This window comes from Neopelma chrysocephalum, unplaced genomic scaffold (assembly GCF_003984885.1).
Source record: "Neopelma chrysocephalum unplaced genomic scaffold, ASM398488v2 Primary Assembly neopelma1_283, whole genome shotgun sequence".
NCBI classification, from domain to species: domain Eukaryota; kingdom Metazoa; phylum Chordata; class Aves; order Passeriformes; family Pipridae; genus Neopelma; species Neopelma chrysocephalum.
This window is the reverse complement of record NW_020897945.1, coordinates 187,590-201,751: the sequence shown is the minus strand read 5'-3', so window position 1 is coordinate 201,751 and position 14,162 is coordinate 187,590. Positions and strand designations below refer to the sequence as shown.

Sequence of the window (14,162 nt, the reverse complement as noted above, 5' to 3'; positions counted from 1 at the left end):
AAGCAGGTTTGGCTCTGTCAAACCCAAGCCTCTCCCCTCCCTGCTCTGCCTTTGCCAGGATGGACAGTGTGGGCAGCTGGTGCTGATGGATGGTGCTGCCAGAGCCCTGGTACCGGGGATGGGATAGAGTGACTGCCGGCGAGGATGAGAGACATGGCAGTGGCAGGGCAGGGGGGTCTGCCAGCAGCCTCATTTCTTTCCTCATCAGTTCTGGAATAGCGCTTGCCCAGCCGTGCTGCCATCGTGCCCTCATGGTGGTGGCCCTGCAGCCAGGGAGGGCAGCCCAGCATCACCTTGAGCACAATGTCCCACCAGGCACAAGCCTGTCACTGGTCCCACACCCCACATGCCTGAGGCCTCCCTAAGTACAGTGTGTGGGGACTGATGCAGGGGGGCTACCCCTGGGGCAGAGTGGCTCAGCAGGATCCCACCAGGGCCCTCTCTGGGGTCATTTTTCTCTTCTGCTCCCTTGGCCTGTCCACCCAGCCAGCCCTTCACGTGTCTGGGGCTCTGGTCTTCTCGCTGTGTCCCCTGCCAGTGCTGCTGGGAACTGGCATCACCGCCGCTGCTGTGAGGATGAGTCTGTCCCACGGGTCAAACCATTGCTGCCTTTGGACGGTGATAGGAGCAAGGATGAAGCTGTGGTGAGAAGGAAAGGGCTGGCCTGTTCCTGGATTAAGGTTAAAGAGGGGGAGAGGCAGACAGACACCTCACAGCTGCTGCTCCTCAAATGTTTTATTTCCTGCTCAGTGTAAGCCTGGATTGACCTGCAACAGCAGAAAATGTTGAGCAACCATCGATCTCCCTGAAAGGAGTAAAGCCACCAGAAAAACCATGAGAAACCCCAAGTGGGTTGTATGGACCCCGGCCTGCTGGCTGGAAACAGAGAGCTCTGGGAGGACGATGACAGCGCTGGTGGGGGTGAGGGGGCTGGTGTAGGGCTACTGGGAGGGGGCATGGGGATCTCTTTCCCAGTCCAAGTATCTGCTTATCCCACGGGCGATGGACCCTCGAAGCAGCACCCCACGGGGCTGGGGGTGACGGCAGGAAGCTGGGTGCTGGCAGATTCCTTTGCTGGAGCTGAGGGACAGGGCCGGTCCAGGAGCCCTTCCCAGGCCACGCCAGCGCTGTCGGGCAGAGGGATGCTGCCGCTTCCCACTGTCACACAGGGAATCACAGGGAATTCCCGGTGAGGCGGGACCTGCAGCCGGGGGAGGGGTGGGGGTGGTGTCGAGTTCGTTTATTTTCCTAATTAAAAATAACAAAGACGAGGGAGGGAGGGAGGGAGGGGCGGGACGGGACACGACGACTTCTCGTATTCAGTGTTTATCAGCAACAGCCCCGAAGCCGAGCGATGCTGCCCGGGGCGGCAGGCGCAGGGGCTCCGGTGGAAACTCGCGGCTCCATGGTGCGGGCAAAACTGCTGTGGCGAAGCGGGGCCGGGAAGGGGCCGGGCCGTGCCCCGAGACCCCCCGGCCCCGCACGGGTTAAACCCCCGTCCCCGCACGGGTTAAACCCCCGCTCCCGCCGCGCCGCCCCCTCAGTGGCTGCTCGGCCTCCCCTGATTGACACCTTCCGCGGCGGCTGGGCCCGGCCGGCCAATGGGAAGGCAGCTCCGCGCGCCCCACGTGGGGGCGGCCGTTCCCGCTGTGCTCCTATTGGCTGGCGGCCGAGGCGATTGCCCGCACGGGCCAGGCCCCACGTGGAGCTGGCGCTCGCGCTCGTTCATTGATCGCGCTCCGCAGAGCGGCGGCCGCGCGGGCGGGGCGGGGCGGGGCGGGGGCTCGGCCCGGCTCGGCTCGGCTCGGCTGCGCTCGGCTGGACTCGGCTCGGCCCGGCTCGGCTCTGCTGTGCTCGGCTCTACCGGGCTCGGCTCGGTTCGGCCCGGCCCGGCCCGCCCCGCTCCGCTGCAGGGGCGCACGCCCGGGGCCGGGGCCGGGTCTGGGACCCGCAGCGCGGTGAGTCCCGTCTCGTCCCATCCCGTCCCGTCCCGACGGTCCGGTCCAGTCTGGTCTGGATAGGTTTCCGCCGGCCGCGGTCCAGCCCCGCTTGGGGCTGGGGCGGTGGCGAGGCCGGTGCCGCCCCGCGGCCGTACCTGCGGCGGGCGGCGGCGGGGCCATTGTCTGCGCGGCGCGGGGGGCCAGGGCTGGGCGGGTCCCGCGGCGCCCGCAGCGAGCCCCTGGGCCCCCGGTCCCCGCGGGGATGTGGGGAGCGCGGTGCGGGGCTCTCGGGTCGCGGCGGGGCTGCGGAGGGGCCGGGGCCCCGGGGCTCCGCTCTGGTGCGGCTCCCGCAGGGCCCCGCGCCTCCAGGCAGCGCCGAGCGCTGACCCTCGGTTTCTTCCCCAGGGCCTGATCCGGAGCTGGGAGCCGTCTCCAGGCCCCGTCCCGAGCCTGAGGCGGGGCCCGCGCGGCCGGAGGATCCCGAGCCTGTCCGGTGCCAAGGATGTTCCCGCAGAACCGGCCCCCGGTGAGCCCGCGCACGGCCTCGTCCCTTCGCAGCGGTGCCACCTCGGCCCTTGCAGGGCCTGTGCCCCCAGACCCAGCTCGGTGCCGACAGCATGTGATGCTCGGGAGTGGTGCTGTGGCTCTTCCCAAAGCGCTGAGTCCCAGTGCTGGGGGTTTGGGCTTTGTGAGAAGCGGGATCTGCCAGGGCGTGATGGTCGGACAGTGATGGGTGGGCAGGAAGCTCAGCTGTGTGGCACTCGGGCGAGGACAGGCCACTGGCTCCAGGCCACTGGGTCCACGCCATGCTTGGTGCCACCCGTGGTCATTAATCTGCTGGCTGAGTGGCCAAGCTGATGCTCAAAAGGCCCTTGGTGCCCGGCTGTAACCACTTTCCTCTCCAGTAACTCGTTCTGCCACCTCCTGCACGTGCTGCTCTCCCAGATGTTCCCATGGCCTCTTCTTTGGGTGCAGGAAACCCCTGGGGGGATGCACCAGTCTCACTGGGGGCAGCAGTGACCCTGAGGGTCCCATCCTCTGCCTAGGCCCATCTCCAGGCACCCTCTGCTGCTTCGGGAGCTGCTGTCGCTGCCAGTGCCATCCCCAGCACCCCCCAGTCCCTCAAACTGACTTACCCAGAGACCTTGGACCGCATCAAGGAGGAATTCCAGTTCCTGCAGAACCAATACCACAGGTGAGAAGCTGCCAGAGTTCACATGCCAGCAGGGAGGAGCTGGGCACTTCACTGGTGCTGATAAGCAATGGGCTCCCACTGGCGCTGGGCATCGGGCGGGCAGCACCATTCTGTGCCACTGTGGGCGCTGGTCCATCCAGAGGATGGCTGTGCCAACCACCACCTTGGTAGCTTAAAATGACACTCAGGGGGAAACTCAGCCTTTGCCTGCCAAAAGCCCCAGGATGAGGTGCTGGCCTCCAGCGCCCGGCTCCTGGACTGAGCCAGAGCCATCACTTAGCAGACCTGGAGTCCCTCTTATCCCTGAGGCTGCTGTCCCGGATCACCTCCCCTTCCTCACACCGTGTGGGGCAGAACAAGGTTTGAAATGCAGCTTGGCTTTGCAGTTCGCTCCATTTGGGAAGCAGATGCTGGGGAGGGGGTTAAGAGTCCATGCAAATTGTTCCCTGATGCCCAGATCCCTTTGCTGTCCATCTCATCTTTATCAGCCCCTTCCCACCCTCTTTCAGGTGGTTTTCTTGGCTTGTGCTGAGAGATTGGATTGAAGCTGAGAGCAGGAGGCTGAAGCATGTGGTGCACTGGGAGGGCTCAATGCTCTGTCCAGCCAGGGAGATCCTGTCAGTGGGGGGACCAGGGGGGTCGTTCCCTCTCCCTTCCTCTCCTCTTTATTTTTACAGCTTGAAGTTAGAATGCGAAAAGCTGGCAACAGAAAAAACAGAAATCCAGCGTCATTATGTCATGGTTAGTGAGCTCCCACCTGAGTGGAGGAGGGCGGTGTGGGTCCTCTGAACCATCAAAGGTCACACAGCCCTGGGATGCTTTACTTTCCCCTTGCCTTTGGGTTGTGTGGCCAGGTCCTGAGATCTGATTCCTGTGGCTGTTATTGTCTGGTTTATCCTCAAAACAAGCCGTGGTGTTTGATCAGGACTTGCTCCCGCAGCTTGCAGTGGCAAAGCTGCTCCCGTTTGGGTTGTCCCCGTTCCCACAGGCAGTGAGCAGGAGCCCTGGTAGGACTGTGTCCATCCTGTGGGCTGCAGCCATGTGCCAGAGAGACCTCTGCTCCCAGGAGAGGAGCTGGGGACTGTGTTCTTGCCCTGGTCTGGCCACGCCATGGCCATTTGTGGCCAGGCTGACCTGGCGTGCTAGTGCTGGAGAGGACTTTCTAGTTATGAGTAACCCTGGTCTCCAGAGCCGTGCTGATGCTGCCTTCTCTCCCTCACAGTACTATGAGATGTCCTATGGCCTGAACATTGAGATGCACAAACAGGTGAGTCTGGGTGGGTCAGGAGTGTTGTCCAGCTCCTTGGTCCTGGCTCCCTGGCCCCACCTTGCTATCTGGGCCCTTTGGGCCATCCCTTCCACAAACAGCATGGGAGGTTGCTCCCCGCTATAGCCCAGGGAAGGCTGTGCTTGTGGGAAATGTGTCCCCTTCTCTGTGCTTTGGGAGCTTTGCGCTGCTCTTGGCTGCGTCCTTAGCTCTCTGCACCTGAGCTGCTGTTCGCTCGCTGGGTTCAGGGTGCCCTGGCTGGACTGTGATACTCTTGTTGTGTCGGGCAGAGAACAGTGGTGAAAGACTTGTGCTTGCATGGCTGCTCACACCAGGTGTGAGTGGTCATGTGGGAACTGTCACGGAGGAGACTGGCTTCCTCAGGGTGAAGGGGGCTGCAGGGTGATGAGTTCTGGCTTGCCACCTTTGCAACTGCCAGGTGCCCACTGGCCTGGGGGCAGCTCACCTGGGGACAAGGGCTGAGGAGCATCATAAGGTGGAAAGGAGTGTGTTGGGGTGTGGGTGCAGAGTGGGCTCCCTGGGGGCTCAGGGCTGCACATCCTCCTTCACTGCATCCCCATCACTCCCTTCTGCCTTCCCTCCCTCCCTCCCTTCCTCTCTTGCACTGAGCTCTGGGTCACCAGCTGCTCTGAGAGAGAAGATTTCGTCTCATCTATTTTTAAAGAGGCTGCGGAGGAGCCTGGCGAGGCGTGCTGCTGCCACGGCCACCTCCCTGCCCGCCCCGCGCCTGCTGATGCCAACTGTTGCACGGGAGCCTGCTCGGGCGGTCAGTGGAGCGTGTTCCCCCCGTCCGCGGCTTAGGGCAGGCTGTTGACCACTCTTGCTAGCTCTGTGCCTGGCAGGAGGGTGTTCTTCCTGCTCCTGGGTGCCCTCCCTGTGCCAGCATCCCTGCTGAAGAGGAGGTGTCGAAGCCACCCTGGCGAGGGGCGATGCCAAGGGTCCACCCGGCCCAGTGCCCCTCCCCAGAGGGCTGCAAGCTCCTCTCCTCTGGCTGCTGGTTCTCTCCCAGCCCTCGCAGGCTCGTGTTTTCTATCAGCCCCAGGTGCCGCTGGCTGCCAGCCAGCGAGCTGTCGGCACTTTTAACAAGGGCCCGTAAGTCTGCTCTGACAGCCAGCGGCCATTGTGTGAGAAACGGGAACTGCCAGCGCGGGAGCTGTGGGTTATCGCTGCCGGGGGGGGGTGAGATTGTGTCGCCATTTGTCCTCCCCTTCCCCCAAATCCGGCACTGCTCACAGGCACAGACAGGTCCTAAACACTCTTGGCTGTCCCGGAATCGAGCACTGACCCATGGCCGTGGCTGGAAGCTGGGTAGTGCCACGGTGCCCAGCCCAGCATCCCCAGGCAGTGCTGGCATCAGCAAAGGCCGAGGCGTGGGATTTTGCTCTGAGTTTGTTTGGAGGGAAATAGGGCTGGGGGCTGGCTGTGGTGGTGCAGCTGTCCAGGCAGCCACAGGCTTGGCAGGAGAGGATCAAGACAGGAATGAGCGTGAGACATTAATTTTTTATTGTTGCTTTGTTTTTGGCGTTGAAGGGGCCTGTAGCTTTTTATAAAACCACCTCCCTGAATCTGCCTGGACTAGGACTTGCTCACCACAAGCCAGAGAGGAGGTGATGGTGCTGGTGGCTGGGGGGGCTGCAAACAGCGTGATCGTTTTTCATGCTGAGAGCGTTAAAGTGCCAGTAAATTGCACATTAACGAGTGCGAGTGAATTGGAGGCAGCTCTCCCCAAGGAGCTGCTGCCCATCAGTGCATTAGGGAAGAGAATCCATCACTGCTGGCCTCGGGAGACAGCTAAATCTTTCCCAGAACTGCCGGCTGCCAAATCTCCTTGCTCCCCCCTCTTCCTTTCTTTTCTTTCTCTTTTTTCCTCCCTCAGAAGGGGAAGCGAGGGCAGGTGCCAGATTATTTGTATTCTATTCTCTGGGTCTGGCAAGAACGGGTTGGCAGCTGCTCTGGAGGGCGGCACAAGGTGTCCCTGGGTCTGTGTCCCCACACCAGCCGAGCAGTGCTGCGGCCCCTCACCCTGGCACTGCGGTGCCTGCACCAGCTGGGCATGGGAGACATGCCAACGTTCTGGTGGGGAGATCCAGGGGTCAGCTCCATCCCTGGCTGTTGGGGCCCTTCACCTTTTGGTCTCCTCCAGGGGCTGATAAGGGGGTCTGGATTCGACCCCCTCCTCTTAGCCCCGTGTTGGCCTGGTAGTGTTTTCATCTACCCCACCAGGGTGGGCAGGGAGCTCCTTAGAGCTTGGGGCAGCGTCTTACCTGGACTCCCATGCTAGGGGCATCCCCTTCCCTTCCAAGAGTGGAGGACACCTGGGTTTAGGGAGAGCTGCAGATCTCTGCCTCCTCTCCAGTCCTGGGTGGGGGGTCCCCAGCTCTGTGTGGCTGTCTCTGCTGGTGCCTCAAGCGGTGTCTGCTCTCTTGGCCATCGCCTGCTCGTACCAGAGACAGGGGCCTGTCCCTGCAGCCCCTGGGGCTTCTTCCCAGGGATGTGTCTGTGGGGCCAGGGATGGCTGAATGTCTGTGCTCTCCCCTCGCCCAAGCTGTGCAGCGTGGTGCCAGCAGGGGCCCTGGAAGCCGGCAGTGGGATGCCCCGGGAGTGTGGCACACCATGGCACAACGCCGCTCTCCCTCCCTATGCTGCGCTCGCCCTCTGTGCTCTTGATTGCCAGTGGCACTCAAGTGTAGCAGAAAAACAGCAGCTGTAAGTAGAGCACCTCTCCAGGGCTTCCTGCAGGCCAGGAGAGCGGCAGGTAGCGGTTGTGGTGCTGGCAGGAGGCTGCGTGGGGGGCAAGGATGAGCCTGCTGGGCCCTTGGCTGCAGGGCTGGGGGCTTGCTCGGGGGTGGCCTTCAATGGCGTGGGCCATGGGGCTTTATGTCCCTGGCAGAGAGGAAGTGGAAGTCGTCCTGGGGCTCCCAGGGTGGGGATGGAGGATACTGGTTTTTGGAAGGGGTATTGTTAGGAAGGAGAGTTGTTCTCTAGAAACATCCCCCAGGGTGTTTCTGCTCCTTGGTGCTGAGCAGTAGCCCTTGGGGCTGACTGCCAGTACCCTGAGGCTTGGGTGGCACCTGTGTAGCACCCATGGGGAGTGGGTTCTCCTGCAGCATTGGGGCCCCTCAGCATGGGGGATACTCTGCCCCTTGCCCTGATGGGCACTGCCTCTCTTCCACTTCCAGACAGAGATCGCCAAGCGGCTCAACGTGATCTGCGCTCAGCTCATCCCGTTCCTGTCTCAGGAGGTGGGTAAGCCATCGGGCCCCAGCCAGGTGTGCAGAGGTCCTTTGGGGCCCTGGGAGCCCTGGTCTCTGGGCCAGGCTGGAGAGCTGGCTTTGCCCCATTTGCTGAAGAAATGAGCCTGCCCCAGCTCTTCTCTTCTCTCCCTGCAGCACCAGCAGCAAGTGGTCCAGGCTGTGGAGCGTGCGAAGCAGGTGACTATGACCGACCTGAACGTGGCAATTGGGGTACGTCAACCCTCTGCCCACCCTTCCCGCCACTCCTGGGCCTGGGGTGCTGGGCTCTGCGACAATGGCACCTCCTGGGTTCCTGCTGTCCCTGGGCTGAAAACTCCTCCTGCCCGTGGCACGCCAGGCAACTGTGGCCCCTGCCCTGAGTGCCTTCTCCCACCCACGGCTGAGTCAGGGGGAGGAGAAGGGCAAACCAGGCTGGTTTGGGGGGCTGCCAGCAGTACTCAGGATGGAGGAGATGCAGCTGGGTGTGGAGGTGGTGGCTGGTGCATGTCCCTGTGTCCTGATGCCCTGTGGCCCAGGTGAAAGGGGAATTGCCACCATCCCCACTCCTTGGTTATTCCCATGAGAATGCAGCAGTACAGTGGTTTGGGTACTGGCAGGGTCCCCCATCTGTCCCAGTAGCTCCTGTCACAGGGTGGGGGGAGTCAGTGGGAGGGTGGTGGCCCTCACACTGTTGCTGGGGGCATCCTGGGTTCATGCCCTGCCCCTCCTCACCCAAGTCCTGTTGCTGACTGACCCAGGGCTGCCTCTTCCCCCCTGTGCCGAGCAGCTGTCCTGGCACAGCCCTTCGATTTCTCTCTCGTCTTGCTCCTCTCCAGCACCAGCTCCAGACGCAGCACCTCTCGCACCACACTCCCCCCATCCCGCTGACCCCCCACCCCTCTGGGTTGCAGCCCGCTGGCCTTGCTGGCATCAGCAGTGCCTCAGGGCTGCTGGCACTCTCAGGGGCACTGGGGGCCCAGGCCCAGCTCCTCACCAAGGATGACCGAGGAGTCCCTGACACGGAGCCCAGGGGTAAGTGTGGGGGAGCCAGGGCTGGGTGTGGTCGGATCTGAGTGAACCTGGGAACAGGTGGTGCAGGGCCCTGGAGCTGCCTCTGCTCCCCAGGATCTTCCTGCTTAGGCACTTCCCCAGGGTGGGGGCCAGGGATGGATGGGGGGCCGCTTGTCCATGCCTCAGGTGTGCTGATGGGGTGGGAGGGGCAGGGGGCTTAGCAGCCATGAGGGGTTTGTGTGGGGAACATCCCCCACTGAGCAGCACCTCCTGGAAGGGTGGTGAGATGGGCTGGTGGGGGGTCATCCCTGGTGGGGGCCCAGGACCACCCTGCTGCTGTCATGCTGGCCCAGCCCTGCTGTGAGCACCCCAGCACCCATGGGAGAAGCGGGTGACTTTCCTGGGGGGCTCTTGGTGGTGGCACAGCGTGTCCCCCCTTCCCTCCTCCTCCTGCTGCGCCTCTGCGTTGCCACAGCGACAGACCGAGACTCCGGCCCCGTAAGTGCTTTTTCCTTCTCTTGCATCATTCTGTGGTGGCACAGGCTCCAGTCGGGACATGGGGGCTGCGCTGGGGCCCTCTGTGCTCCAGGAGTCAGCCGCAGCCCCATGTTGGTGCTGCCTGTCCCAGGAGCCGGGCACAGCATCCCTGGCCGCTAACACTGCATCCCCCCGCCCCAGAGCTCCCTGGCACTGCCAAATGGGGAGCGGGCGCGAGCCATCGCCGAGTACCTGAGCGGCAGCAAGAAGAGGAAGGTGGAGGAGAAGGACTTCGTTACAGACTATGTGAGCCTGGGGCTGTGGGGGGCAGGGTGGCCCCATCCCTTCTTGCAGGGCAAAGAATGGAGCTGCCTCTGCCTCCGGTGCACTCCCAGGCAGGAGCGAGGGTGGCTGCAGCCCCTTTGTCTTCAAGTGTCCTCTGTGTTTCAGGGCAGCGACGCAGACAAAAGTGAGGACAACTTGGTGGTGGATGAGGTCAGTGCACCAGCTGGGAGGGGGCTGGGGTCAGTGTGTGCTGTCTGTCCCCAAGTTGGGGGCTAGTGGGCTGCTAGAGGCGGAGGTGGGCATCACAGGGGGGTGCCAGTGGTACCCCTGAGTCATGCTCCCTGGCCCTTACCAACGGCAGCAATGAGCCCCAAGATTCAGGCTCCCAGCCTGGCCCTTGTTCAAGCCACCAGCTCACCATAACCTGGGACGTCCCTGTGCTTCTGCCTGTTCTGCTGCCTGCTGATTTCCCTCTCCCACCCCCAGGACCCCTCTTCGCCGCACAGCGTCCACTCCTACTCGTCCCGGGAAAACGGGGTGGAGAAGGTCCCACTGGGGAGGAAGGAGGCCATGCCGCTCAGCCCAACCTCCATGGCCTCCTCCAGCAGCTCCCCATCTCGGAGCAAGGATGCACCCACGGTACGTGCACTGCCTGGGGCAGCTGGGGCGCTTCCCTCAGGGCCTGTGCTTGTGTCCCTGCTGCCCAGGTTCGGCTGACAGAGTGGCCCGACATGGGTCTACCTGTCTCCAAACCCATGGAGCAAAGGCAGTGCTGGAGGGACAGGACGGGGCTTCTGCTCTGTTAGATCCCAGCTCACGTCCTGTCCCACAGAGCCTGCAGTGCTGGCTGGGCTGGGCTGTCATTGAGGGGGAGGAACAGGGACCAGCTTGCGGGAGAGCACCCAAGGAGACCCCCTGGCAGGGTTGTGGTGCAGCTGTCAGATCCCTGTGCTGTTCCTGGCAGGTGGAGAAGGCAGGGACGCCCAGCCTGAAGTCCAGCACCCCCACTTCCCAGGGGGACACCACGGCCCCAGGCTCCGGCGGCGCCCAGCAGTTCCGCCCTGCTGCTGCCAAGGCCCCCATAGACCCCCTGGGTGAGCTTGGCCCCACTGGGGCCCGGGCGGGTGTCTCCAAGCACTGGCTCCCAAGCCCTGTCCCTTGACACTGCCTCTCCCTCATCAGCCCTGGGCCTGAGGAATCCACTGGGAGTGCAGAGTCCCTACTCGGCTGCCTTTGGCTTGGCCCACCCTGCAGTCAACGGGGATGTGGCTGGGACTGGCGCCTATGCCAGCCTCCACCTCATGTCCCCGCAGCTCAACGGGGCTGCAGCCGCCATGGGAGCCAGCAGCTACGGACGCTCGCCCCTGGTGCGTGACCTGCTCCCCGTGGGGCCGTGGGGGCCACGGAGTGTGAGCTACTCTCACCTGCTGTCCCCTCCAGGTGGGCTACGACCCACACCCCCACATGCGCATCCCAGGGCTGGTGGCCGGCATACAAGTGGGGACCTCGGGGAAGCCGTAAGTAGGGCCGGGCTGGGCTGTGCTGGGGCAGGGGATGAGGTAACCCATGGGGCTGAACCTGGGTGATGCAGACAAGCCAGGGCCAGCAGGGGTGGGGAGCTCAACTGGCATCACTGGGCATGCTCCGCTCGTGTCTCCAACTCCCAAAACGTGCTCCCTTTGTCAGACCCGCTGGGACCCACGTGGCACCGGCCACTGACCTTGCAGGATTCTCCTCTGGCTCTCACTGCTCTGCTCCATTCCAGTGCCTACTCCTTCCACGTCAGTGCCGACGGGCAGATGCAGCCGGTGCCTTTTCCACCTGACGCACTCATCGGCTCCGGCATCCCCCGCCACGCACGGCAGCTCCACACCCTGACCCACGGCGAGGTGGTCTGCGCCGTCACCATCAGCAACTCCACACGACACGTCTACACGGGGGGCAAGGGCTGCGTGAAGGTGTGGGACGTGGGGCAGCCGGGCACCAAGACAGCCGTGGCTCAGCTGGACTGCCTGGTAAGGAGGAGGAGGAGAAAGGCCTTTGGCAGGGGGCTGGGAAGGGGAATGTGCCCCTGTTGCAGTGGAAGGGACAGAGGGTCCTTTCACATCTGGGATGAGAAAAGGAAATCCGTCTCCTACACCCCCCAAACACTCATCAGCTCCTTCTTCACTTGCCCCGTTCCCTGTAACCTCAATTCAGAACCGTGACAACTACATCCGCTCCTGCAAACTGCTCCCGGACGGCCGGAGCCTGATTGTGGGGGGGGAGGCCAGCACCCTCTCCATCTGGGACCTGGCAGCCCCCACACCCCGCATCAAGGCTGAGCTCACCTCCTCTGCCCCCGCCTGCTACGCTCTGGCCATCAGCCCTGATGCCAAAGTCTGCTTCTCTTGCTGCAGCGATGGCAACATTGTGGTGTGGGACCTGCAGAACCAGACCCTGGTCAGGTGAGTCAGTCAGGGGGGAGCATGGGCAGAGCTGCTGGGGGCTCTTCAGGCCAGGGACCACCTGGTCCCCTGCAGCATGTCCCCACCTCTCCCTGTGTCTAACCCTGGCAATGGGACAGTGCCTGTCCTTGCAGCAGGGATCTCCTGCTCTCACTGCTGAGTGCTGCCCTGGCCACGTTCTGCGCTGCAGGCGCTGGCCAGCCTGACAGCCACGCTCTTGCCTTCTCCATCCCCCTCTTTCCCAGGCAGTTTCAAGGCCACACGGATGGTGCCAGCTGCATTGACATCTCCAATGATGGCACCAAGCTGTGGACAGGGGGGCTGGACAACACTGTGCGCTGCTGGGACCTGCGGGAGGGGCGGCAGCTGCAGCAGCACGACTTCAGCTCCCAGGTGGGGCTGGGGCCGTCTGGGAGCACCACAGGGCCAGATGGGACCTGCTGTGTCAATGTCTGACCCCGTCTCTCCCCTCAGATCTTCTCCCTGGGGTACTGCCCAACAGGAGAGTGGCTGGCGGTGGGGATGGAGAGCAGCAATGTGGAGATCCTGCACGTCACCAAACCTGACAAGTACCAGCTGCACCTCCATGAGAGCTGTGTCCTCTCCCTCAAATTCGCCTCCTGCGGTAGGCACGCCTCTCCTGGCCTTCCTTCTCTGGAGCCTCATGGATGCCACCTCTACTTCTGGCCTTGTGTCACAGGGCTCATTGCACTGGGGGCAAGGGTTGGTTCCAGTACTCAGCCTTGTCCCCAGTGGATGACAGTCATATCCGTCAGAGAATGGGCATCTGTCCTTCCTGGAGCAGCGCTGGCAGCTGCACGCTCAGCTCTGTTATCTCAGGACTCCCCTTTGTGTTCCTGAAAACAGCCCCTTGGCTCTTGGGTAGCAGAGACTTGGCTGCCATGTCCACACCCTGTGTTCCACAGCCTGGGCAGGATGTGCTGCTGGAATCCAGTTGCTGGGCCTGGTTTGGTGACACAAGGCTCCTTTGTCCCTCCACAGGGAAGTGGTTCGTGAGTACGGGGAAGGACAACCTGCTGAATGCCTGGCGGACGCCCTACGGAGCCAGCATCTTCCAGGTGTGGGGCGTGCAGGGCCAGTGGGGTTGGGGGTTCCTCTGGGTGTGACTGCCAAGAGCTGCCCAGTACAACCTGGCTGTAAATGTGTGTTAGCAATAATGAGCCCCATAAACAAACTCATCCCTGCAGCCTCCCCGGGTGCAACTCAAGGGTCAGAGTCCCAAGGAGTGGGGACTTGCTCTGGGCCTGCTTCTTGTGCTTACCACTGTTCTCTCCAGTCGAAGGAAACCTCCTCTGTCCTCAGCTGCGACGTCTCCACGGATGACCAGTTCATTGTGACTGGCTCGGGGGACAAGAAAGCTACAGTTTATGAGATCATTTATTGAGCACAAGAGGTGCCAACTGCGGGACAGGTGGACGTCCGTGTGGATGGACAGGTGGACTCTATCTGCCCTACTGCTGACTTCCCAAAGAACATGCAGCCTGTGGCCACAGCATCCCAGCTGGAGGAGAGCGGAGAGGGGTGAAGGTGGCCCTGGGACCGTGGCCAGGCATCGTGGGCTGCTTGGGGTGGATTTCCTGGGGACTTTCTCCTTGCTTTGTTCTTTGTCAGCTTCTTTCTAAATCTAGACTATGGGACTTGGAGGAGGGGGATTCATCTGGCATTGTTAGGGCTTTTGTTGGGGTGGTTTTTTAATTTTGTTTGGTTTTAACGGTTTGGGGGGGTGTATTTTGTTGGGGGTCTGGGTCTGCTGAGGCGGATGGGCTCTGGCCTCATTTCCCTCTGTGCCTGCCAGGGTATATTTAATAATAAAAACAAACCAAAAAAAGGCAGCTGTGCCTTGTCCTGGGCAGTGCTCCACGGTGGTGGGATGGAGCTAGGTAAGGATGGGTGAGACCAGGGCAGCAGCCTCATCCCCTTTGGCGACCACAATTTGCTGCTCCTTTCCTGTGCCAGGGCAGGTCCGTGGCAGCTCTGCTGTTGGCAGGGCCCAGCCCTGGTCCTGAGTGGGGTGGGGAGACCCAAGCACAGCTGGCGGTGCAGGCACAGACCTGAGCGTGGCGGTGGCTCCGGTTGTTGGAGCAGCTTCCGTGGGGCGTGGGGGAGATGCCAGTGGTGGAGGAAGTGGTTTTTGAAGGAAATGAGACGTGAGCAATCAGTGCTGCCTTATCAGCCTGGCCTCCCGCCAGCACTGCCGTGGGGAAGCAGGGCTGTTCCCCAGAGCCTTGGGCACTGGCAGTGGCCATGGCCAGGGCTGGCAGGGAA

The 14,162-nt window shown here is 62.5% G+C and overlaps 1 protein-coding gene across 14 annotated transcripts; it reads left to right on the top strand.

Moving 5' to 3' along the window:
- Positions 1–1,853: 1,853 nt before the first annotated feature.
- On the top strand, positions 1,854–13,980 carry LOC113977963 (transducin-like enhancer protein 1). 14 transcript variants are annotated; one of them, XM_027704536.1, is made up of 21 exons: positions 1,854–1,958; positions 2,346–2,466; positions 2,987–3,135; positions 3,813–3,876; positions 4,358–4,402; positions 7,603–7,665; positions 7,813–7,887; positions 8,493–8,688; positions 9,143–9,165; positions 9,346–9,450; positions 9,595–9,639; positions 9,916–10,068; positions 10,394–10,523; positions 10,612–10,796; positions 10,870–10,946; positions 11,195–11,444; positions 11,629–11,876; positions 12,122–12,269; positions 12,351–12,501; positions 12,879–12,955; positions 13,174–13,944. In XM_027704536.1, exons 2-21 carry the CDS (start codon positions 2,443–2,445, stop codon positions 13,279–13,281), a joined length of 2,316 nt encoding a protein of 771 aa, XP_027560337.1. In that variant the 5' UTR covers positions 1,854–1,958; positions 2,346–2,442; the 3' UTR covers positions 13,282–13,944. The 14 variants fall into 14 exon arrangements, 4 of the variants coding, with proteins under 4 accessions (XP_027560337.1, XP_027560336.1, XP_027560333.1 ...); XR_003537460.1 differs by having other exon boundaries at positions 12,351–12,955; positions 13,174–13,221; XR_003537461.1 differs by lacking the exon at positions 1,854–1,958 and having other exon boundaries at positions 2,358–2,466; positions 3,645–3,876; positions 12,126–12,269; positions 13,174–13,282.
- Positions 13,981–14,162: the final 182 nt, after the last annotated feature.

What these genes read in the sequence shown, in the direction of transcription:
- LOC113977963 (XM_027704532.1), top strand. Translation starts at nt 2,443, where the DNA reads ATGTTCCCGCAGAACCGGCCCCCG. An exon ending in CAGAACCAGACCCTGGTCAG is followed by an intron (nt 11,877 to 12,121) that starts GTGAGTCAGTCA and finishes CCTCTTTCCCAG; the next exon opens with GCAGTTTCAAGGCCACACGG. An exon ending in AGCACGACTTCAGCTCCCAG is followed by an intron (nt 12,270 to 12,350) that starts GTGGGGCTGGGG and finishes CTCTCCCCTCAG; the next exon opens with ATCTTCTCCCTGGGGTACTG.